The sequence below is a fragment of the Eschrichtius robustus genome, chromosome 16, assembly GCF_028021215.1.
Source record: "Eschrichtius robustus isolate mEscRob2 chromosome 16, mEscRob2.pri, whole genome shotgun sequence".
Lineage (NCBI taxonomy): Eukaryota > Metazoa > Chordata > Mammalia > Artiodactyla > Eschrichtiidae > Eschrichtius > Eschrichtius robustus.
The window spans coordinates 44,732,678-44,759,145 of NC_090839.1; the positions used below are offsets into that span (position 1 = coordinate 44,732,678).

At 45.2% G+C, this 26,468-nt stretch overlaps 1 protein-coding gene across 2 annotated transcripts in view; it reads right to left on the bottom strand.

The window, feature by feature from the left end:
• The window catches only part of KIF16B (kinesin family member 16B), a 289,874-nt gene that overhangs the window by 73,643 nt on the left and 189,763 nt on the right, over positions 1–26,468 (bottom strand). For both annotated transcript variants that reach the window (XM_068524339.1, XM_068524338.1), the window contains one exon: positions 14,375–14,497. In XM_068524339.1, coding sequence (XP_068380440.1) covers positions 14,375–14,497 — 123 coding nt within the window. The remainder of the gene's footprint in view (positions 1–14,374; positions 14,498–26,468) is intronic.

Here is a 26,468-nt window from a genome sequence, read left to right on the forward strand (position 1 = left end):
TGCTGAATGGGACACCCTGCCAAGGCGTCCCATCTCGCTCAGGGTACAAGTTCAAGTTCTTGTGCTGATCTACAAGGATCTCTACAATTTGTCCCCTCCCTGGCCTCATCTCCCACCACGTTTTCCCTTGCTCACTCTGCCTTCCTTGCTTACCTAGAACCCATCAAACATACTACACAGTAAGTGTGGCCTCAGGAACTTTGTCTGTGATCTTTCCTCTTTCTGGAATGCTCTTTCCACGTGACTAGCTCCCTCACTTCCTTCAAGTCTTTGCTCAAAAGCCACTTTCTCAGTGATGCCTTCTCTGGATATACCATCTAAAATTGCACCCCCTTACTCCCCATCTCCACACTACTTACTTCTCTCTTCTTATTTTTCTACTAAGCACTTCTTACTACCTAACATGGTACGGTCACACCTCCGAGATATCGTGGGTTGGGTTCCAGACCACCACAGTACAGCGGATTGCAATAAAGTGAGTCACACGAATTTTCTGGTTTCCCAGTACATATAAAAGTTATGTTTGCACTATACTGTAGTCTATTAAGTATGCAATAGCATTATGTCTAAGAAAACAATGTACATATCTTAAGTAAAAAAACACTTTAATGCTAAAAAATGCTAACCATCATGTGACAATGCAGGGTTGCCACAAACCTTCAATTTGTAAAAATACGCAATATCTGAGACGTGCAATAAAACAACGTAACCTGTATATATTTACTTAATATGTCTTGTTTTTGTCTCTCTTCCCCACTAGAATAAGCTCCAGGAGAACTGGGATTTTTAGCTGGTTTTCACTACACCTTAGATGAGTACTTGACATATCACGGGCATCCTGATGAAGAGCTGGAGGATGGAGCCCCCGGATGGGCTTGTCCTAAGTGTACTCAGGCTTAGCAACAATGAACCAGCAAGGCCTTTGTTCATCTCTCTGGTAGAAGAGATGGCCTCCAGCAAAATCAGGATACAGATACGGATAACTGACACCAGCTCGTGAGGCTTTGGCCTGTGGTGCCTTCCTCTTTTTTTTTTTTTTTTTTTTTGGTCACACCACATGGCACATGGGATCTTAGTTCCCTGACCAGGCATCGAACCCACATCCCCCTGTATTGGAAGCACAGAGTCTTAACCACTGGACCACCAGGAAAGTCCTGCTTCTTCTTCTTTGTTGCTTTCACAGCTCATTAATGTCAGACCATATTTTGAAATCTCTAATTAATTCAACAGCTACTTCACACCCACCTCATAATTTGGGTTTCACTCCTCTTTCCCAGGGTGGCCCCAGAATAATGCCTTTATAAGGCATGGCAATTTCCCTGACAACTTGCACATACCAAGTCTCTGGAGGACAGTTGCGGCTGAGTGATTTCCCGAGCAGCAGAATCAGGGCATTTGGGCACAAAATGACAAGACAGCAAGGGGAAGATAAAGTCCCTGAGAGAGCCCCCAAAAGCATCCAATCCACTTTTTCCTGCTTCTCGATATCAGCCCCCAGTGCTCACAATGGGATGCAGGATGCAGGGGGAGAGCGGGGGTGGAGCTGGGAGGAGACAGAGGAAGATGGCCTGACGGGGAGAGAGCTATCCAAAGCCGTGTGTTCCTGTGAATTGGGCTCAACGAGGTCTGTAAGGGGATCAGAGGAATCTTTGTCTTCACCATGTCACACTGGTGTCTCCAAGAGTCCCACATTAATGAAGAGGGTGGGGACTCTCTGGAACCATTAACACTGTATATAATTTCCCCAAAATACTGAAAAAAGAAGATCATTATGGGTACATTTTGGGCAATGGTTCATTTTGTTTCCTCGCGTCTTGATATTTTAATAAACTCACATTAATAAACCCACATACAGATCTCAGCAGCTTCTGCCTTCGATATCTCAGTCCATAACCTAAACCAGCGGTTCTCAAAGTGTGACGCCTGACCAGCAGCAACAGTTTCACTTGAGAACTTGTTAGAAATGCAAATCCTGAGGTCTCACCCACACTTCATCTGGAACTCTGGGGTGGAGCCCAGAAATCTGTGTTTTAACAAAATCTTCAGGGGCTTCCGATGCAGGGTAAAGTTTGAGCAGCCTTGCTGTAAACCTCTGCGGGTTGCTGCCCCCAAATCAGATGTGGTGGCTTGTAGAGAACAGGGTGCATTCTCAGTATAACTGCAACACAAGCTTATAGCGAGGCAGAGAGAAATTCTCCAAATTCTTTACCCTTTCACAAGCTTCCTGCTTTCCACTCCCCTCCATCCACTCCCCTCTCAAGGTCAAAGCCCTTAGCATGGCATTCAGGACCTGTTCCCGGCTGACCCAACACTACCTTTCTAACCCCAGCTCCCAGTGGATTAAAAAAAATCTCACACTTCAGACAACTGGTCAACACAGAAATGGGGCACATTTGTCGGTCTCTGGAAGGGTCTTTCGAATGGCCTCCTCAGTGTCCACCCGTTCCGTGGCCTCCTGCTCAGCCTCCAGGGCGCGTGTCCAACCACAGTCCCTCCCTTGGCAGCACCCCTGCTTCCACTCCGTTCTCCCTGGAAGAATCACTCCCTCCTCCGTGACTCCCCGGCACGCAGCTCACACTCTGATCAGAGCACACGTCACAGGACATTAATGATAGAATTAAACTTATACTAGTTAATTTATATAACCGATATTAATTATATAAACGTCTCTCTAACCTACACGATTGTAAGCCTTCTAAGGGAGTGGGCCTTTGGCAGTAGCTGGGGTGGTGGTGGGAGGCCTCTCATTGAAGGAATAAACGTTTATTGAGCTACTACTATGTGTCGGCACCATATCAGGTGCTGGTAGTTCTCCGAGAGATGCACTTAAGGTTATTTTGCTTTTCAAAGAAGGTAAGGCTCCACCATCTTGGTTCCACTAACTCTGTTCTGGTAATATCTTTGAGGTTCATCTGAATCAAAGATTATTTTCATTAGTCACATAATGGTATCATTTTTTTTGTTTTATCTGCACTGAGAACAGGGTGCATTCTCGATATATTTGTAACCCAAGTTTATAGTGAGGCACAGAGAGATTTCCAAATACTTTACCCATGAAGTTTTCACCTGAATCCAGGTTAAATACGAGGATTACAAAGGCTCAAGTTCCTGCTTTGTATATAAAACACTTTACATCTCCCCTTGCCTATCAACACGTAAACAAGCTGAGGACAAGGATGATGAGTGAAGACCATCACGAGCACCACAGAAATGGTGCGCAAGGCAACCACGTGGTCACCTCCCCACAGGAAGACAGTCAAATCCCTTCTCTGTAACAGAGACAACTCCACTTTGAGAGCTGGGGAAACAGCGCACGTGAAATTTGGGAAAACTACACAGAAAGTGGAAATAGACATTAAAGTCCTATTTTGCCCCAAATTAAAACTGGGCATAGGATGAGGTGCTGATGCAGAGAAGAGGCACAGAAGGTCAGTACACCCAACACATCAGGTCAAAACACTCAACTGTTCTCTTCCATGCTGAAAACGCAGGGCATCATTGCTCTGTGGCTTTGAGGAGCAAATTCATTACTTCTCGCTCACTGAACAAGTCTGCTGATACAAACTCCATCTTTTCTGGACCATAAAATGATCAAGTGCAACTTAAACACCATAAACGTGTCCACAAGATGAACTGCATTCACTATGAACAATTCTCAACTGAGTGCTTTCCACAAATTTATGTTATATACATATTTTGCTGGTTTAAGGAGTGTTGATTTTAAGACCTGTCATCAGTATGTATTTGCTTGTGTATATCTATCTGTGTAAGAAGGAGAGAATCAACAGTTTTTCACCCAAAGAAAAACACTCTAACTGGCCCCAGGTAAATAAGCAGTTACTCGTAGAGGTCTCCTCAACAACATTTATTTTTAAACAACATTTGGAGGAGCTACATCAAGTATATACAAACGAAATTCCCTGTATTTAGTAATAGCTTGGAGGAAATGGTCTAATACCACCCTAAGATATACTAAAACAAGTTTTGCCAGATTTCTGCAAAATACAGTCTTGTGCAGTAACATAACTATGAACATGCTTGAGGAAATATGAATAGATAACAAATATCTGAATCTGTATAAATAGCAAGCATTAATACATTAGATTTCATTAAAATCTCTACAGACAAATGTTGCAAACAGAACTACCCAGGAGGTGGGAGGAGAGGCCAGCACCCCAGTAATCACAGCTCGCCACCCAGTACCCCTCGCTCTGGTCCACCTCTAGGACGGCCCAGTCCTTCCGAGGACAGACAGCCCAGCGCTCTCAGATTTCTGATGGGGACGCTCACACCAAGTGCGCCGCATCCAATGTCCGTCTCCAGCGTGATGCTCTAACCTCTCTCTGTTTCCCAGCCCCTCTTCCCTTCTGATCACTCACCGAGGGCTCAGGCTGGATTCCAGGTCACTCCTCCTGCCTCAAAATCCCTAGCTCCCTAGACCTTCTGGTGGGACCCTGTCGGAATAACCCCCTTCTGTCCTGTGCGCTACCCGGAACTGCTGCAGAGCGCCCTCACTACCCCTCCCCAGGAAGGCGGGACGCACTGACACTAAATGTACGCTATTTTAACTCTGTAGGGTCACTCCTACGTGGAAATCCTTCTAAATTACATTTTCTGTGATGAGTATTTCCAAACACTCTAGATCTTCAATCCTCACGGACAATGCCGTTTTACTGAGATGTTAAGGTCGCCCACACCCAACTCCAGAGCAGCCTCTCAGCCCATCTCAGAATGACGCTGCTACCGCATTCTTCCCCGCTCCCTTCGAGACCGCTTCAGCTTCACTTCACTGTCCTCCTCCGCTTCTACCAGAAAGGAGCTCCTCCCCAGGGCTGGCCGCAAGCGGTACTACTTCCTGTTACCAAAGCATCATCTGTACCCGTCCACCCGCGGCCCTGTCCCGGTGCCCTGCTGCCTAGAATGCCCTCTCTCACTCCCACCAAAACCTGAAGTCTTCCCAGGTGCCCATCATGACCCCCTTTGCTCCGCACTGTTCTATTTTCTGCGTGTTTCCCTCCCCCACTTCACTGACCCCAGAGTACGTGAACTGCTTATTCATCTCTTCTGTTCCTCAATATCTTGATACTTCTAGTGTGGTCTTTTAAAAAAATGTTACAGGTACCAATAAATACTTGTTAAATAATAAGTGAATGAATAATAAAGAGAGCGGAGCCCAGAGCCTCTTCAGTAAACACTCTCCTGCTATTTTTCTTATTCCCTTTCTGGCCTGAAATGTGGGCAGCAGAATGATCTGCATTTCAGGTCTTTTCTGATTTACCCGTAAATGAAGTTTTTGGACAATAGGTGTTAGAGGAGACAGGGAGGGGGTAAAGAATTGTAAAACAAAGAAAATGTCATTTACCAGATTCCTTTGGGAGAGAGGAGTCTTGATTTAGTGATAAACAATTTGGGGGTAAGAATGAGTGCGGGTAGGTGTGTGAAAAAAACTCCTGAAAAAAACACATCAAGAAACAAGCAGTGGTCTCTGAACTGCCTTTACAGGGTGGGTCCTATTAACTGAAGAACCTTTTGTTTCTGAATGTCATGGTCCCCTGGGTATGCAGGCAGGTGTGGGGATACAGGCCAAGGAAGGGGGCTGGAGCTGACACCCCACCACTACCCTTAGCAGGGGGGCAGCAGCTGGAGTTCCCAGGGGAGATCTAGAAAGCGGGGGTGACACTGGTGCTTTGGGGGAGAACACAATTGTCTAAGGGGGTATTTTCAGTTATTTGCTCTGAGATGTGCAATGTATTTCCTTCTCTGGTTCCCTAGGAAACTGCAGCAAAGTTTTCTTTCTGGGGAACCCAAAGGAGTGCTGAGCTCTGTAACCAAGTGGACACAAAGGAAAAGACACTGTGTCAGCAACCATCCAGGGTACTGGAGGCGAGGGGACAGCTGCCATTTGAACTGTGTCCTCCAACCATGTCACGAGCTCCTGAGCCAAGCTTGCATCCCCTCCACTGTAGTGGGCTCTGTGAACTTGAACTAGAGCTCCACCAACTACAGAAATCCCGTCTCCATGCCACCTGTGGGAAGAAGACGGACCCTGGCAGGAGGAGATGCAGGGAGAGGGGAGACTAAGGTCCAACCCTAGATCCGTCTCCGCCTGCTGGTAATGTGGAAGCGTGGTTACGGGGTTCACAAAGCCAAGCAGGTATAAGATTATTCAGCCTTATTATCTAGGAAATGCCCCAGACATCCTCTGTGTAGATGCATCACCAACAAGGGGCCTTGGAGTCTCTGGCTCCTGAACCTGGTCTGAATCCAGTGCACCACGCAGACAGGAGCCCGGCGGCGGACTGCTGGTTACGGCACCCTCCGCATAACAGGAAGTGATGCAAGATCAAATGGGGCTTTCTAGCTGGCCCAAATCTCAGCCTTCTGCAATAACTAGAGAGAATGGCTTCTTTATGCTTCAATCTCAGCACCTTCAAAATAGGGATAATACCGTTTATTTTAGTATACTTAACTTTATATGGTAATTTGAAGGTAAAATGGAAAGAACGTACAAAGACCCGAATATTCTGGTAAGGTGGATGCCTTTCAAATCTAAGATCATTACTAAGGAATACTTCTTCCTTCCCCTAACAACTCGGTAAAACAGGAGAGGAAGTGGGGGATTATTCTATCTTAAAATTGTGAGAACTTGGGAGGATGACAGCCTAAGCAATTTTCCTGCAAATTACTCAGATACCCAGAGGCAAAGCATGGAATGCAAACTCTCTACCAGTCATCGTTGGAGAATGCGATCATGTAAAGCTCTGGATTAAGACAGCCCTGGATCCTGACTTTAGCTCAGTCACTACTTAGCTGTGTGACTTTGGCTAAATTATGCAACTCCTCCAGCCTCAGTTTCTTCATCTGTAAAATGAGCTCATGACACCTAATCTATAGCTGAACTAAAAAACGTGAAGCAACGAGCAGAGTGCTGGGGTACTCAGTACCTGGTAACTCCTGCACCGCGACCACATTCCTAAAAAAGCCCTTTTATTACACATATTGAAAGGCCAGGGTACCCGTGGGCAGCAACTGCAAAAAGGGGAGTTCAAACCATTTTGTGATTTCATTTAAAACAAATTTTACTCTAGGAAGAGATGTAAAACTCCCAGAATTCTGAAATGAAGGAAAGGAAATATTAATATATTCTTACGGCGGAAAAACAAACTTGAAATGGAAATTCAAGGTAGGATCACAAGGTGATGACTGCTTTTCTCCTGTGCTTGTGACTCAATCTCATTTCCTCTTCACCATTTCTCATGTCTGCAGCATTACCTCTGTGAAGATAAACAACTGCCCAAGTAACAGCAATATAAAAGCTGAGTTGTTTTGTGTAAAAATAGGGGGAGGGAAAGATGTTTTTTCTTATTTTTTTAGTGAAAGACAACATTCTCAAAGAGATGGGAGGAGTGCTTAAAAAACAAAAAACCTTAGGATAAAATATGATTCTTTTAAGGTTATTTCTTCCACTTGATATTTATGTTTGAAAATAGTCCACAAACTGAGTATTTGAATCTAGATGGATGGACCACAGCTCACGCAAGCCTCCATTTGTCTCAGCTCTGCTAATGCACACGCGGGAGAGCATCCATCAGTTACTAATAAGCAGAGATTCAGACGCCAACACACAAATCCTTCTGAACATTTATATTCTATCAAGTTGGGAATGTTTCTAAAAGACGTATGTGTGCATAGTTTATCTAATAGACTGAAATGGCTCTTATTTCTGTTCTGCCAAATAAAAAGACATCTCCCTGACTATAAATGTGATTTCTTCAGCTCCCAAACTGCACATTTTCTGGGCATTTCCTCCTTATGCTTCCTGGCAGGACTATCCACCATCAAATTCTCCGGGTTTGTCAAAACGTTAATAGTGCCAATTTATGAAGTGCCTGTGACTTGGCCAGAATTCAAGATAAAAGTTAAAGCACACACAAAAATAACAGTAACATTTGAAAACAAGTGAGGATTTGGAAATGGCCACGTTGTCTAGGGCAACACTAGGGCCTCAACTTCCAAAAAGTGCAGAAAGTAGTGATATTTAGAAGGTACAGTAAGATGAGTAAGCAAGGGAACCGGGATGGCTCAGAGGACTTAGATCCCATGGACATCTGGTACCTAGATCTACTTAGTAGCTGTGTGGCCCTGGGCGAGTCACTCATAATTTCCTCGTTCATTAACTGTAAATAATATCCTCATTTTGGTACATCTACCACGCTTGTGGAAGGGTCTGGCAAAGTGCCTGGGACGAAGAAGGTGCTTGATAGATGTCAGTGTAAAACATTTTACGGAGCTTGGGAAATCTGGATTTCCACGTCAGATTTCCCAAGTCTGAAGTGTTGACAACTCACTCGAAAAATTTTAAAGTCTGTTCAGGCCAAATAAAGCACATCATCCATGGCCAGTGTGCTCCTGCCGCTGGAAGTTAATGCTGTTCCACGGTTTGTCGTCCCTGGTCCCTGGGTCCCTGCACGTGGTCCTTCAGATGTAAAAGCAAGATTCCAACTTGAACCTCGGCTGCCCTGAGGTTCTACCACTATCCCATCTCACCTGCAGGGTCTCTTCTTTCGAGGGAGGACCCGGCAGATGGGAGAGCGCTCAGGGCTAAACCTCTCCCGGGCTCTGGGACGGGACAGACTGAAATTAGGAGGCAGGACTCACAGACCTAAAAACTCAAAAAGAAAACGCCCACCACCACCTGGGGTGCTCAGGGATTACCCGCAGGGTCTACAGGTCTGCGTTGGGCGTGTTCCCTGAGGTTAGACTTTCTCGCTGTCATTCGTTCTCCTGTCTTCTCTGCCTCTCCTCCTCAGGCCACCGACCAGGACTCAGAGAACATGAGCAGGCACGTGGGGACAGGAGACTGCCACCGCGGTGCCTTCAGCAAAAGCCCGATGAGCACGCTGGCACGGGCTGCTTTTTGGGCGTCGTGTGTTCCCTGTAGACCGTGGAGTCTCGCATCCCTTTGGTCTGCGAGTGGACACGAGGGCTGAGCTCCTGCAGCCACGTGACAGAAGGTGGGGACCTGTCCTCTCCTGAACAATACGAGGTGCCAGAAGCCTCCTTACAGGAGACGACACCACCACATGGGCTTCCAGGAGCAGGGGCTGGAGAGTGCCCGGGGGCCCAGATGAGGAAGGGAGGGCGAATCAGTGATGAACCTGTCGACAGATATGGAGCACGAGGGGCCCCCGAGGGGCTGATTACAAAGGACACCCAGCCACGTAACCCCTGAAGCCCCAAACAGGCTCTGCCCCATGACAACACCTGTGGCCAGGCTTGTGTGGGTCACGTCACAGTCATCTGTACGGGGGCCCATTCCCAGCCCGGCCCGTGTAAGGGCTGGGGCCTCACGGCTGCACAGGCTGACGAGGGCCCGTGGAGCTGACACCTACGGGAAAGACTGGCGATAAACACGACAACGACCGAGAAAAGAAAATGGGACTGTGGCTGTGACGGGAGTAAACCGGGTAACAGGGGTGGGGTGGGGGTGGAGGCGGGGGGACACTGGCGTACATGTCAACACTCGCCAAAGGAGACAGGAAGACAATTTCCTGTGAAGATGACTTCCGGTTTTAGAGGGATGAAAACTCTCAGGAAACAAAACATTAAAAAGAAAATTACCAGCGTTAGATTATTTCTTTATATTATCATTTTAACACATAAGTTAAAAGGTAGGGGATTTAAAACTATGCTGGAGACATCAGCTTATTTCTGTGACATCAGAGTATGACAGCCTCTGTTAGCCGTAAGCACAGATTTTGTGTCATGCTGAAATGCAATTTAAAAATTAAATTCTACCCAGTCTGGTCCTAGCTAACTGAGGATGGCAAGTATAACGCAGGGTAATTGATTTCACGTATCATTCACTGAAAAGCAGTGGAAGCAGGAGTTTGAAGATAACTGTTGTGGTCCGGGTGGGGTTATTACTTGTGACGCCTATAGCTCCGCACAAGCACGGACTGTGCAGGTATGCTCTGCTGACCAGCAGGCCACGTTCGACCACGTTCAGCACAGAATGTGCTCTTCTCCAGGAGGAGCCAGCCTGCACACCCTCAGCTCCTCTGTCTGTCTCTGACATCAGCTGGCGGGATGCACCTCTCTCAACATAAATGCGTACACAGTTCCAGAAGGTTGTGCTACTGGCAGACACTGGCAGGTATAACTGCAAGGGTAACAACAGGAACAGATACCCTGACCCAGGGGTTCTCACATGAGTCCTTCAGGGTTAATAAAGGCAGAGGTGACGCTGAGATGATAGCTTTCTGTATTGTCAGAAGCAAACATCGAAACAGACACCAACCCACAAACTGTGATGTATCCACACAGTGGATGCTGTTTAGTAATAAAAAGAAACAAATTACTGTTACACTTAACCACATGGATGAATCTCCAAAAGGCATGTGAAGTGGAAGCAGCCAGACCCAGGAGAGTAAATGCCACCTGGTCCCAGCCCCACCACACGCCAGAACAGATCCACGTAATCTGTAGTTACAGAGAGCAGGTCAGTGCTGGAGAAACTTTCTGGAATGGCTGAAAAGTTCTAAATCTTGATTGGGCTGCTGGTTACAGGGGTGTACACATATGTCAAAACTCATCAGACTGTACTTACAATGTGTGTATGTCACTGGATGTAAACTATGTCTCAATGAAGTCGATTTAAAAAATTAAATATGACCCAAACCCAAAAACATTACACTTACCCATTCTCACCGTTAGTTCACAAAAGAAAGTTGTTTTTAATCCCCCAAACAGAGAAGATATAAAAGACAGTCCTTTTGAATTAAAAACTCTATTTTTCTCATTTTAAAGCCCAGCGATGGAAACCTCCTTGGGACTCATCGGGGACCAGAAGACAAGCATTTGGGAAACACTCTTCTCTCCCTCTCTCCCCGCAGACCCCCTCCCTGCAGCCTACCTTGAGCATCCCTTTAACAAGGATCATGACTGCTTCATCTGGCAATGAACGGACCGGATTGGAGGACTGGAGCTACCAGGTTGGGATTAAAATGAAATTGCACAGGAAGAAGGAATGATCTAAAGAACTAATCAAGTCTATCTAAAGCAGGGTGGGTAGGGAAGGGCAGGAGGCAGAGGGAACAGGAAGGGTGAGGGAAAAGCTGAGAGACAAGTGCTCTGGGGCTGCCACCCCTCCACAAGCCAGCGTCTTCCTGGGGACCTGTCACCTCAGCGACTGGGGAGACTTGCACCCAACAGGACCTGCGTGTGCCCGAGTCAGCTCAGCCCCTTAAATGAACCAGATATAAAATATCTATATACCTTATCATCATATTTTCCTTCAAAGAAGATCTAAGACTAACAGAACAGACTTTTCTAAAAATAATACTTTCTACCTTCCTCTTCTTAAAGCCATTGGCTCACCAAAAGAATTCAGTAGCAGCCAAAATATGACCCGAAGTGTGACTACTTGTTCTAGAAAACATTGCCTGTGCATGAAATAAAGTGATGGAAGGAAAAGGCTGGCATAGTTCATTTTTAAACTCAGGACACTAAGAGGAAATAAACAACCAAAAAGCGAAGAAAAAGACAAAACGAAACTCCAAATCCTCATAAAGACACAATAGCACATTGAACGTCATGAAGGGGATTCCAAGGGTAAAATCTCACTCATTCCCGACACCTTATGCAGCACTTAGGATGTGGCCGGCACTGCTCCAAGCACTTCACGTGCAAAAGCTCCTACAGTCCTCAAACCAACCCAGCCTGCGGCTTTCCTCAGCCCCACTGCGCAGATGAGGCACAGTGAGGTTACCTGGAGGAGTAACACTCCCCCGACACTTTTCAGACAGCTACGCTTCTGCTGGAGCTTGGCTACTTTTGTCTATTTTGTTAAGGGCGGGACAGTATATTCCCAGGATTTTTGTTTCTAGTACTGGGCCCTGATGCTTCTGTTGACGGGGTGCTCCACCCACCACGGGAACGTGAGACCATCAGCCCACCTCCCTGTAAATGCACAGGGCAGCCCTTCCTACTTGGAGAAGTGGGAATTCTCCAGGCAAATGCTGACAGTCCTTTCCTGGTGCTAAAGATGGCAATACCTGGCATGAGAACAGAAGGAAGCAGAACAATGACATGCTTTCAGACAGGGCTTCGATCAGTCCAGAGAGGGCCAGCCTAGACTCTGAAAGGTGCCAGATAGTTCCCATATTTGGTTTCTCTAACTTGCCTTTACAGTTGCATCTTCACAATTTTAGCCAGATCTGCATATGGCCAGGTCTATAATTTGCTTGCAACTTTTATTTAAATCGACTCAGTTAAAAAAAATTAAATATCTTCTTTATTCATGACTGAAGTTCTATGCATGAAATCGATTTAATAGTCATACTTTATTAATACATTTATCTATGGAAATAAAATAAATCTATGTACCAACTAAAATCACTGCATGTCCTCCAGTGCTGTGAGTTCTATGTTTTGAAGAATTCAAATTCTGAACTGGTGAAAGCCAGTCTTTATCCTCTAATTTAAAAATACGGAAATAATACAAACACGCCTCAGGAAACTGTCTCTAAATATGTATAAATGGAACTCTACACACACACAGTTTCAAATGGCTGACAAAAGAAACTGGGCAGGAATCAGGCATTAGGTCAGGAGGAGTAGAAGCACCGGATCACAGACATGGTGCAACATTTTAATAAGAAACTGCAGGATCGGGCTTCCCTGGTGGCGCAGTGGTTGAGAATCTGCCTGCCAATGCAGGGGACACGGGTTCGAGCCCTGGTCTGGGAAGATCCCACGTACCGCGGAGCAGCTGTACCTGTGAGCCACAACTACTGAGCCTGCGCATCTGGAGCCTGTGCCCCACAATAAGAGAGGCCGCGACAGTGAAAGGCCCGCGCACCGCAATGAAGAGTGGCCCCCGCTCGCCGCAACTAGAGAAAGCCCTTGCACAGAAACGAAGACCCAACACCACCAAAAATAAATTAATTAATTAAAAAAAAAAAAAAAAAAAAAGAAACTGCAGGATCTGGCCAGTCAAGTTCAACCACCAACAACGGCACACAGGAATCATGTCTTCTCAACAGAAACCTCAAATATATAAATTAACGTGCAAGTTTTGTTAAAAAAAAGGGGGGGGGGCTCAGTAGGCAGAAATGAGAATCTAAAACCTTGATTAATCAGGAAAGTTATTTGCATTGTTTCTCCAGGAAGACTGAAAAGGAGCACCCGTGCCTAAGGAGGGGGATCCCCCCGAGCCCAGGGGTCCCCTGAGGTGCAGCCAGGAAGTGGGGAAGCAGCGGGGGCGGGGGGGTGGTGCTGGCTTCAGGATCCCTCCGCCCTCCCTCCCCCCACAGCAAGCAGCTCCACGCTTATCTGCTTCTACAGTGTTCTTCCTCCTATGAGACTCCCTGACCAAAGGGGTTCAGCTAAAAAGAAATCTGGAAACCACTGGTGAGGCCCAATTTCCTCATCTTACCAATGAGGTAACTGAAGCTCAGAGAAGGTAAAGACTTTGGGTCACTCAGCAAAGCAGGATCCGAGTCTAAAGAACTCAACATCCAGATTCTGGCGTTTATCTGACCAAAACCACCTCTAGGAATGCCCCCCTGGCAGACAGATGCTGGGGACCGTAGTGAACACCACACGACACCCTCGCCTACCCTCGAAAATGACGTGCGATTAACCATCAATTCCTCGAGGAGGGGATGGCGGCCAGCAGGGTTTAATGAAGTGTTATGAGTCAATGGAAGTCAATTAGAAATAAGATGAAGACATTATTTGGGGAAGTATGAGGTAAGGAAACAGGCCCTTCTCTTCCTGAAAAGCTGTATAAATCAAATAATGTGTAAACAGATTAGGAAAGCTTCCTAATTACAAACAACAGAAACAAAAACAATGAAAATAGCAGTAGAAATAACAGCAACAGCTATAATGCATTCTTTATTATCTACCAAACACTGGAGTCAGCACTTTATACGCACTTAATATCCCTGTGACATAAATATTATTATTCTCACTTTTATAGATTAAAAAACTGAGCCTAAGCCCATGGTAGGGTGACCAACTGTCCTGGTTTGCCTGGCACCAAATGGTTTCCCGAGGTGTGGAACTGTCAGTGCCGAAAGCAGGAAAATCCTGGGCAATTTGGGGTGGCTGGTGACATTACCTGGGGGGCTGGTAGGTGACAGTAACTTCCATGTCAGCCGGACTCCCCAGCCACCACTACCTTCTATGGGGTAACTTCCCTCCATGTGCTCCAGCCTAGACTTTCACATACTAGTTTAAAGAAGGGCATGACCAGTATCGTACAAAACAACACGTTCATACGTAGCTGTAGCTCCATTTAGAAAAAAGACAGCACTGCAGAGCCTCGAGCCTCCATCCTCCAGAAGAGTAAAGAAGGGACACTTACCTTGACCTCAAACTCGAAGTGCTCGTCCTTCCCTTGGCCGCAGAGAACATAGCGTGGAATACTAATTTTGATGGGGTCCTTCAGGTTGTCTGGATTTGCTCCCAAAGAGCGAGACACCATCCGCTATCAAAGGCACATCAGATGGGAGAACAAAGAGAGAGACCAAGATCACTGCACTGCAAATACCCCGCCCGGCCAGGCGGAGGAAACGCGTTTGAAGCAAAGAAAAGAGCATCAGACCGGTAGAGTTTACTTAGAAAAATGATGGTTTCCTTTGAAAGAGAAATGCTAAGTCTCTCTCATGACAAAAGACCATTTCTTTAGGGATACTATTCTAAAAAGGTAGGGCGAAAGCACTTCCAAATGTTGTTTGGCTTTGATGTTCCTTCCAATTTATAAGAACAAGTGAAAAAAAGGACAGATTATATATCCTGACTCTAAAAAAAAAAAATCTGGTATAAACCACATTCTTTTCTGAAAAGTCTTGATCACTGAACAACTTCTTTTTTCTTCACAGACTACCAGACTGCTGTACATAAAGCTCCAAAGCTGGAGATTTTATTCAAATGCACTTCATTTTTAACTTCTAGGCATTTTTATAAGGCAGTGTAGTGTGGAAAGCTCTTTAAACCACAATTAAAATGAATCCCCAGTGTTTTCTTTAGGCTCCATCTGATTAATAATCAACTGGGCTCTGACAAATGTCTACGGTCTGGATGGTGGGAAGACGGAGGTGCTTGAGGAAGAGGCATTAAAAAAAATTAGAAAGGAATTCTCTTGAGTGTGAATGGGAGGAAATCTCCGAACAATCCTTATCATTAACACTAACGGAGGGCTTTACAAAACATAAGATGTGTTTTTGAAGCAGTAACAGTAATAAAATAATTAAAATCATAATTATAGTTAGCATCATAATTATAGTTAGCGTTTATTGAATACATACTATTACCTAGAACTGTGCTGAACAGTTTATGTGCGTCGTTTTGTTTAATCCTCATGATTCTCCCCAGGAGGCAGGAACCATTATGAACCCAATTTATCAGATGAGAGTCCCAGGACTCAGAGCTTAGGTAAATTAGAAGAGTTTAGGTAACTTAGAGGTAAGTGGTAGAGTCAGGATTCGAACTCAGGCTAACCGAGAGAGCCCACATGCATCACCACTATACTGCTAGCGTGACATTTATTTATCAATTTATTTTTTAAAATTTTTTATTGGGGTATAATTGATTTACAATGTTGTGTCAGTTTCAGGTGTACAGCAAAGTGAATCAGTTATACACATACATATATATCCACTCTTTTATTTTTAATTAGAGTTGATTTACACTATTGTGTTAGTTTCAGGTGTAGAGCAAAGTGATTCAGTTATAAATATTTTTTCAGACTCTTTTCCATTGTAGGTTATTACAAGATATTGAATATAGTTCCCTGTGTATGCAGTAAATCCTTATTGTTTATCTATTTTATATATAGTGGTGTATATCTGATAATCCCAAACTCCCAATTTATCCCCCTGCCCCTTTTCCCCTTTGGTAACCGTAAGTTTGCTTTCTCTGTCTATGAGTCTGTTTCTGTCTTGTATATAGATTCATTTGTATTATTTTTTAGATTCCACATATAAGTGATATCATATTTGTCTTTCTCTGCCTGACTTACCTCACCCAGTAGCTTTCATGAAATTTTAAAGTAAGTCCATCCACCTGAGATAAACTGAGCCAATAAACACCTCAACATATACAGAATTTAAGAAGATGGAAACCCCATGGTTATACAGCTAAACTCACTGATTTGACCAAAAAGACAACAGGGCAACAAGCTCCCTTTCCCTGAGGCCGAAAGGGGTCCTGGACCCTTGGATCCTCGGCCAGGTGTAGCACGGATGGTCCAGGTTTGCTGTGCATGGGAAAGCTCAGGTCTCTGGATGACAAGGAGGCACGTGACTTGCCTCAGGTGGCTGCTTTCATCGAGCTGACAGTGTAAACACATTGGCACGATATGAAGTTACCAAAGCCTTTTAGAGCATCTTAATTTTTCACTGTGTGGCTGGTTACCCCAAACAAGCACCATTCCTTTTATTGCAGTGGTGCACCTGTTTAGCTGTCCTTGGTGTCAAAAACCATAGCGGAAATCCCTAAAAAGAGAGTTTCTCAATACGTGTATTGCCAAAGACCTTTCAATCCACTAACAGTATTATTTCCAAATTACTATGAATGTAGACATCTCCCGAAACATGGGATAGGTTTATCTATTTGAAGGTGAAAAGGCAGAGAAATAATCTAGTGCTTTTATTTATTTTCAACAAACACATTTCATGTTAAGAAATGTCTTTGACCTCAAAGCCTTCATGGTTTGGCCATGCAGTCCTTGCTCTGCTGCCTTAGCTCTGAAACCTTCTATGTCATGCTTATAACTGTATTTTTCAAATAGGAACATAAACTCTCTTCCACATGTGACACAATCACCTGGGAACGCCACTGCTACAGTGTGAGCACGTGCACGCGCGTGTGTGTGTGTGTGTGTGTGTGTGTGTGTGTGGAGTTGGGAGTGGAGAGCTGTGGTGTCAGGAAGCGCAAAGGAGCTTAGAACAACCTCAGCAGAAGGGCTGCTGCTGCCGGGCTTTTAAGCAAGAACTGGTAACACTAGTTTAGAAGACCCACTCGCTCTACCTCAGGAGGAAGCCAGATCCTCCCTACCAGTTACAACAACAGGCCCTCGCGGCAGCTGACTGGGTGAGGAGCTCTCCCTGCACGGCTGCGGGCTCCCCCCTAAGGGGCAAGAACGGGGAAAAGGAGGAAGGAAGAAGAGCGATTAAATTGTTCCCCTTCAGGCTCGGTCGACACACAGAGTGATAAACCAGAGCAGTGCTGTTAGTGCCGCCTGGGCTAGAACAACGCCCTAGGGGTCTGGTGCTCCTAAATGGAGAGGCAGCAACCCCAGCTAGGGGATGGGAAAGCCTCGTGGAGAAGGGGCTCTGCAGCCGGGTACACAAGGATGAATAGGAGTTTTCCAGGAGGAAGAGAAGGCTCGTTCTGGCAGAAGAAAGGGTGCCCTCGTTATAAACCTTTAGTTCACTGAGAAAAGTAAAGAAATACCTGGGCTGATGTTTGGCACAGAGTAGGTGCAGAGAGGAGGGGGGGACGGGGAGAGAGGGGGGGAAAAATGTTGCCCTCCAATCGATTAGGAACAGTGTGTTACCACATGTGTTATGGGTTCTCTACAAGGTGCAGAGGACAATACCAACACGTTTAACACACTTGGTGGAGACTCCACCACCGTCTGCTTCCCTGAAGCAATCACAGAAGAGGGACTTGGATTCCACATGGCCGTCACCTGGAGGCAACTCAGAATTCAATCCGAGCTTTCGGAGCTGGTCTCTGAGGAATAGTCACCCACCCTCTCTGAACCTCCATTTTGTCGTCAGTGGAAATGGGCACGATGTTTGCCAAATCTCCTCTACGTGGCAGGAACCCAACTGCGACCAAGGCCGTGTCCCGCCTTGTGGGACAAGTAAACTGATAATTACAGCAGGATGAGAAAGTTATGATGGGGTCACTGAGTGAAAAACATATATACAGATATTGCCATCCAAATACCGTGAACTTTCCTGAGGAAGAACTGCAGCCAAAACCACCCAGGTACATTGTTAACCGAGCAGTGGAGACTTAACTTTCTAAACACCTTTCCCTATAGGCGCCCCTAGGATATAGAATCAAACATCGATGTCTTTTACTGAGCGCCAGCTATGGACCATACACAGGGCCAGGTCCTGGGAATACAAAGTAACTTTGACAAAGTATCTGTAACTTCTAAGACCTTTAGTTTTTCTCAACTGCATTAAGTTTTAAACAAAGACAAGGTTTTTCTACTCTAGATGGATTATAGGCTAAAGTTAGCAAACGCTACCTTAACCTTCTTTTTTCATATGTCAGCTTTCAAAGGGCGTTAAGACTGTAACTGATGGTCTGGTTATTACACAGGCATTTTAAGACTAGAAAGTTCTCTACTTCTAAGAATGCATAATTGTGAAATCAATTGCTAATGAAAAGAAAGTTGCTTGATGCATAGGCTCATAAATCCCTTACAGAAAAAAATCACTGCCTTTGATAATTTAACTGGGTATATGAATTACGTAGAGACCAGTTACCTAGGAGAAACTGGGTCTTATTATGTAGCTCGCCTAAATCCAGGATGGCCCTTTACATCCCAGCACACGCACGTGTACCTCAAGAAACTATTCTAGATGGTACACAAGAGCCACTGCTCCATTCAGGACCAGAGAGTGAAGAATAACTGAACCCATTGCTGAGAAGAGGATATTTCTCTTCATTATTTTTGCACGTTGGGGATTAGAAATATTGTCAGAGTTCCCACTAACATCTGGGACCACAGTTTACTTCAATCTCACTGATTTCACAGTAACTAAATATTAACAGGTGTAGAGAAATGAACACCTGCAGAAATGAATAACTGAAGAATAAGCCAGGGATCTGAAGACATTTGAGCAAAAGTATAGAGAAAAATCAAGAGTATGTGCTTCCATCAAATCACTGCCGCAACGTAATTTTTAGACACTATGTTTTTAAGTCAATTTGATGAGAAATGTCGAATTCTCAGGATATACTGTGAAAGGTTCCTGACATTCTCCTAAACTATGTTTATGTTGGGCAGGAAGGAAAACTAACATAAATGTCTCCTAAATTTATTTTTTATTTGAAAGGAGCTATATTTTGAATATCTTGAGATTTACAGTAGACAAGCAAATGTGTGCTGTATCATATATCCCATTATTTATGAGAGCTTTTAAATTTCTATGGAATTATTTATTTTGGAATCAGTCACAGTTTCTCTACATGTAGCGAAGAAGATTCTTAAACGTGGAAGGGGAAGCTGGTGACACATCATGCTAGGAGGTAAAGAAACATGAAAGGCTGTATGTCTGGAAGCACATCTCGCAGAAGATCTGGATAAATATGTAGGACAGGTCAAGGAATTTTAAATGTACCACAGAGTGGCTCTATTTAGAAATAAACGGTCAAGGAAAAGTACATAATTAGCAACTTGGATTACATTCCTGTACATAAGAAATATCTTTTAGGGACTTCCCTGGCGGTCCAGTGGTCAAGACTTCGCCTTCCAATGCAGGGTATGTGGGTTCGATCCCTGGTTGGAGAGTAAGATCCCACATGCCTTGCAGCCAGAAAAACGGAAACATGAAACAGAAGCAATACTGTAACAGATTCAATAAAGACTTTAAAAATGGTCCTCTTTAAAAAAAAAAAAAAAAAAAAGTCTTTTAAAATAAGATACAGAGAAATATTTTTCTGATAGCTTTTAACAAAACAACGTCCTGTGTCAACAAATTCACTATTTTTCCAGTGTTGGGGAAATATTATAGTCCAGTCCTCAGCCAAAAGAAACAGACAGAACACAGGCTACGTTTTGAATATTCAGATTAGAATCTTTTCCTACTCAGGCTGTCTCCTTCAAAAGGAGCAAATTAAGAAAATTAATAGGAAGCAGCATTAACATCCACTAGGTTCGCTGTCGGCACTGCAGAGGGCACGGAGTGAACCGATTCCAAAGGGAGTCATCAACGTTCTCCCCTAAACGCTCTAATTACATACCAGATGGCTGAATTCAGTATATGCTTTAACCATGACAAGGTCAGGGCTCAGGACGGCCGGCTGATCTCTTAGCCAAATATCCAAGCTTTGCTTCTAAAATACAGGCAAACCTGGGTTTTTATCAGATTTAACAAAACTAGTAATTCCCCTTTCTCTGTTCCCAGCATAGCACATATTTCGAATCCCTCTTTTTTCAACCACACATGCCACAGTAATAGTTCTAATTAGAGCTATTTGCATCAAGCTCCTACTATGACCCAGCAGTTTGAAAATGGGGGTCTGGGGCAGAGATGGTGAGGACCCACCACCTTCTCAAATATGAGCCACGTCACAAGAAACGGGGCATAAAGGTAACCTGTGTGAGCAAATGTAAGTTACAAATGTGGCAAAAAGCCAAGACATGCTTGCATTCCTCTCCAGAAGGTGAAGCCTGCCTGTGCTGTGAAGGGACCCAGGGCTGGTCCCACGCCACCTTTGAAGGCTTAGTACCTACAACTGACCTGGATTTGCTAAGACACATGGCACATCTGCTCCAGGTCAGGGTCAGGACTTAACAACAGCTCGACATGTAGAACCACCATGAACTGCATCTCATTTTAAAGTGAGTTTAAAAGACGCACATCAGGAAACAGAAATGTGGGTTTTCAAATAAAGGAGTATTTCTTTCCTTTTGATATGTATCTATATCTATATGTTATCAAGGATAAATTACCCAGAAAATGACAAACTGTGTTGGATATAAATGCTTGTGGAATATCCTGAGTTTACTGGCCTTCCAGTAAATTCGAATCTGCAATTCTCACTAAAAGCAGATTATTTCATCCATGTAGATCTGAGTTGATTGATCAACACTGTTTCAAGGTTTGGAAATACTGAATGATCTGATGAATGTTTCAACTTGAAGCTATTAAAAATGTCCCCATCTTTCTCTAGACCAAAAAGAACTTTAATGGTCATTGTCTCTGGATAACCCATCATTAGATGGATGATTTTTTAAAAGACTAAATAACAGGTCTAGTACGAATGTGGCAGTAGCTGTCATGTAGCTCTCATTACCAAACATGAGTCTAGGCAGTTGAGGACCTGAGGAGGGAAAACCAGCTGATTTCCCTCCTGGTTCTACAGTGTCTTTAATGACCCAAGAAAAATACCACTCATCGTCACTCACTGATTTCTGCTGAGCCCTAGTTTTGGTTCAAACTGTACTGAATTCTCAGGTCTGGGCAAAACTGAAGTGGGGGTAGGGGATTGGCGGGGATTCTCTTTATCAGGTTTCTGTAGAGCATACTGTTTAATCTTCCAACTAAAGCAGCAACTTCGAGCACACAAGGTTATCTGTACTGTACTGCCACAATGATTATACCCAGGCTTTTCTTCTGTAAGAGCTAAAATGTAGAGCGCAAAAAGGAGACATAAGGCGTACGAAGAAACGATGGAATTGCAAAGAAACTTGTAAGGCAATTCTTGAAAAACAAAACTCATAAGAAGAGAAATAATATTTAATGTCTAGAAATTCCAAGAAAAAAGTTACAAGTCAGAAAAAAATCAACAGTTCTTCCAATCAATTATTCATTCCTACAAAAAAAACAAATCAACAAAAAAAAATGTATTCAGGCAATGTCAAGAATAACCAGGACCAGAAGGTGACTCTGGCATTGTGGAAAGAACATACATTCTGGAGGAAGGTCTGGGTTTGAGTTCCAATTCCCAATCAGCGATCCTTTCAGATACAAAATGGAAATCGATAACAATTCGCCCATCCTGGGAGGATCACTGTGGGGCTCCAAAGAAACAACACATAGGAAAGAACTCTGCACACTGTAAACCACGATATAAAGGGTGGTCAGGGCTGCTACCGCTGAAGTCCACTGCATCTTCAGCAACAGAAGAAAGAAGGTGGCAACAAGATGGCAGAAGAAGAAAACGTGAGTAGTGATTTATAATAGAATCTCTTTCCTTCTCACCAACTGGATTATTCCATTCCGCTCCTTATAAAGGAGGTTTTTTAAAAATTACAAGGGTGCATCCTTAAAAAGAGATTGGACGGTGGTGGTTTGGAATCTGTGTTGTGTAAGAACCAGCAGGGGGACCGAAGAGTGCTGGCGGTAAAGAAGAAAACTCCGAGGAGGTGAGAGAGCGCACGCTGTGTTCTTGGAAGGGCTGTGATATAACACGGTTGTGGAACAGACTTGTTCTACTCTGTGACTGAGGGCGCCACGGACGGACGGACTGCAGATGGAGGTCACATTAAGGAAGATTATGGAAACAACGGTCTAACAACGAGAGCAGATCCCAATGGATAAGCTGCTTCAGAGGCAGGTGATGATCAGCCTGTGGAGGTGTCAAGCAAAGACTGAACTGGAAAATAAGTTCAACTAGTAACTAGGACTCAATACTTCCATAAGGGAGAGGTCCTACAGGTTTTATCTGAATTTATCTTCAGTAGAACCTTGGGAACCCTGACCCAATGCATCTGTGCGTGGTCCCAATTCTCTCTCCCTTGTAGCCGTAGGAGGAGGAGGAGGAGCAGATATTCTTGCCATGGCTTCTTGGTGAATGGAGGGTACACTGCCTTGCCCCTTGACTTTGGACTTGCATGTGTCACTTGCGTTGGCCAAGGGGATGTTAGCAGACATGACGCAGGGTTGCCTTTTCGTGCTTCTGTCATCCACATGATACGGCCACTGCGCCTTCCACACAGATCCAAAATGAGGCAGGTGGTGCAGACCAAACTAGCTGACCTGCAGATGACCTTAGCCTAAAGCAGAGCTGCCTCGATTTACTTACAAACCATTAGTGAGAAATAAAGGCTTTTTTTTTGGTATGTCACTAAAATTTTGAGGGTTGCTTGCTATTTGGCAATAGCTGACTGATATAACATCTATCACAAAAGATACGTTAAGGAAGGAAGCAGTATCAACTAAAGTGAATAGTGGAAGCTGGGTAACTAAATTAACAAAACAACCTCATTAGAAACTGGTTTGTCCAACAAGACCATCTGAGAAGCATTAATAAAAGTGCTCTAATCTATTTATCATTCAAAACTGTAATTCATCAATCATCTAAAGAATGTAAATAAAAATTACTGTAATTACTACCACTGGAAGGCATAAGCATTCTCTCCAAAGGATGCACACACATTTTTTTAAGTAATGAGAACAGGGAGACAAACTGCTTTGAAATGTTTTTCAACAAAGACGAAATAAATTCACCCTGCCAACCACAAGTCTGCACAACAGGCAGCTGTGAGCAAAATGGATTTTAATCAAATTCAGATGAAATCATGTTTCAAAAGGCCTCAAAGAGGTATTGTCTAGAACGCATTAACAAGCTCCGCCATCTGAACGCTTACGCCTATATTACAACAGTGCAAGATGCCACATAATAGAGTATGTACGAACCTATTTCTTTCTGATACAGGAACTCGTTACAACTGAGAAGACGGTACTTCAGGCTGGACGCTGAGGCTGCCACGCCTGCTCCGCCGCAGCAGTGCCCCAGCTCAGAACCCCAGAGAATGAGCCCATGAGCCAGAGAGGCCCTAGGACTGAAGCCACGGAGGACAAGGGCACGCACACCACCCCACTGGCTTCTCCAGGCATCATGACCACCTTAATACTCACTTCATGATGGCTAATCAAATTCTCATATCAGGACCATATTTGATCTCAAGGTAAAAAGTATGCTTAGGTGAAAAGAAGTGACATGTGAAATCTGAATTGCCCAGAGGCCAGCTGCTTCTGTTTTGTAGTGAGAGCAGAATGCAGCCCTCATCTCGGGCTACTTGGACCATAAAGCAGACTAAACAAGTCATAACCGATAATATGCTCTGTATGCAATGCCCACTTTCGCTGCATACTCCATCTACGGACAGTATTAAAGAACATCATTTATAACACAGGATTCTGCTTCTTTACCTATGAGGACGAGCAGGTCAGTCTGTTTAATATGTATCACTCTGTTAAGATTCTGGACTGCTCATGTACTGTTTCCTTTCCAACCAAGGTATCCCTCTGCTGGCATCTTAAACCCCACTCTCTCCACTCTTCATGATCATTCATTCCGTTCTTCTTATCCAGAACATATGAGAAAATACTCAATTTAAATTAGGGGCAATATTATTGATAAGATATTAGAAGACTATTGTGGTTCATTTTGGAAATTTTTTCTGTGGTAGAAGATCCACCAGCCAAGCATGTGACAAGCTAACTAACTGTCATAAAGTCCTTTTCACAGACTCAAAAGCCTCCATGTGTAAGGCAATAGGGTGTGTGTGTGTGTGTGTCTGTGTGTGTGTGTGTGTATTGGGGGCGGAGGGTGTTGCTGAAGAGGTAAAAAAAGGCTCCACAGGAAAAGGTAAAAACATTTGAATTCTACCGCCTCAAAAAGACAAAAAGCTCCGCTTGGCCACCGCAAAGCAGGCTGCGGCCAGCAGTGTGGACCCCGACGCACTCTCCCGGGTCCTGCCTCTCCCCGCTCACTTCCCCAGAACCTGGGGAGAGGAAAACCAATGCTGAAAACTTGGAGCAAGTTCAGTAGCTTGTTGGCCAGCACTGATGGGGAAGAGAGGGAAGACCTGCGTTTCCTGACCAAAGGGAGACGGTCAGTCCCTGGAAGGGTCAGCCCTGGCACTGGCCCTATCACGGACGAGGAACAGAAGTGAAGGGGGGCTACAACATTATATTGCACATTATGTAAATATCTGACCAGAACACAGAGTGGCCCCTGCAGGCCAGGCTAAAACGAAGGCCTTAGTGGAACGGCCGAGTCGCTAAGCCCGGACGCACTGCAGAGCAGCTGCCGTGACCCTGGCTGAAGTGAAGGACAGGGCCAGGGGGAGGTGGCCCCCTTCCTCCTGGAAGAGACTCTGGAAGCTAGTAGGACATTCATACCTGAGAAACAGGAGAAGGCGCACAGAGCAACCCAGGGTCAGATGCAGTAAAACATCAGGACAAAACGTGTAACCCGACTCCTCACAGGAATGGGAACCGCCGCGGGTGCAAAGGAAGGGGTCAACCAGAGAAGGGGGAGACTTCCGAAGAGCCCAGCCTCAAGCCTCTTACAAGGAGGAGGGCAGCCGGCTCCTGGGTGGTACCGGGGGGGAGAGGAGCCCGACCTGAGGTAGACACGGGCATGAGTTGCCCTCAGAAGCGAGGCCAGCAGGACCCCGTGGTCAGAGGTGAAGGGGGAAGCGCCGGACGCCATCGACGTGGTCTCTATCGGATAAGACAGCACACGGCAGCCTGGAAAGTTACACCAGGGCTAAGAGTCTCTCTAGGAGAGGACCACCAAAGCTCAGAGAAAGGCCTGGCACATTGGGGGCATGTGGCCCAGGGGAAGGGCAGTCAAAGCTAAGCCAATGAGTGAGGAGCTGAAGTCACAGGCTGGAAAGGAACAGTCCAGAAGTCTGAAGAGAGGAGGGAAAAGGCAATGCCCTGAAGAAGACCCCACAGGGCAGGGGCGTTGCCTACGTCCTACATGTTACGGGGAGGGGAGGGCGTTGTAAACCCCCAGGTCCTCCGGGGAAGCCTGATGTGTCACTAACGTGCTCTGCGGCAGAGCTGCCCTAACCTTGGCCAACGGAGGACGTCGAGAAGGTCACTGCCAGACCAGACACCTTTTCAGGCAGCACAAATCCGCCTGCCGGTGTCCAGCAGAAACAGACAGACTCCAAGGCACATAACCACAGGTCGACATGATCACAATCTGAAATGCTTCCAGCACCTCACAAATAATGAGGACCCAATTTACAAGGCTGAAGTTCAAGAAAGTGAAGCAAGGTGGTGATAAAGATATTTCATCAGTGCTCTACTATCACCAATTTTTAGTTCAGTGGCAATATTTAAAATATTTACATTTTCAATTTATAGAGGCCTGCGTTTTTCCAGTTTCAAATCAATTAGCTACACTGAGATATTCATAGCCCTGGATGACTTTCATCATGTTTATTTTATGAAAGATCTCAAAAAATATGCAGAGTGTTTTCACAAGTCTCCTCCCTAGAGCCTTGTCAAGTGTGCGATTAGCCACAGAGCCTCGTCCTGGGAGTTGAGGGTCAGTTTCCAGACCTCAGGGGCCACATTGCGGCCGCCCTCCGGACACAAGGTGCCGGTGCACAGCTGAACATGCTGGGCTTCCTGAGGGTGCTGGGCGGCACTGCTTCCTGAATCTGATGGGTGTCTGAGTTTCGGGAAGAAGACGAGTTCGATGGTGGATGCTGTTTTCATCTCTGGGACAACAAGACACCTGAATTCACTGAAAGCTCGGCACCTGACCACATCAAACCGTGTCCCTGGAGGCGGCGAGCTCAGAGAGCCGCTCTGAGGGTAGAACACGCGGTCTTCCCTCACCAGGGCAACGTGGGTGTTCAGAAGGACCAGCGACTGGCAGTGGCCTGGGCCAGAGCCACCTCGACTCTGACCGTCACGTAGAGCAAGAGCTGAACCTCCGCCAGAAACGGGGCGTCCATG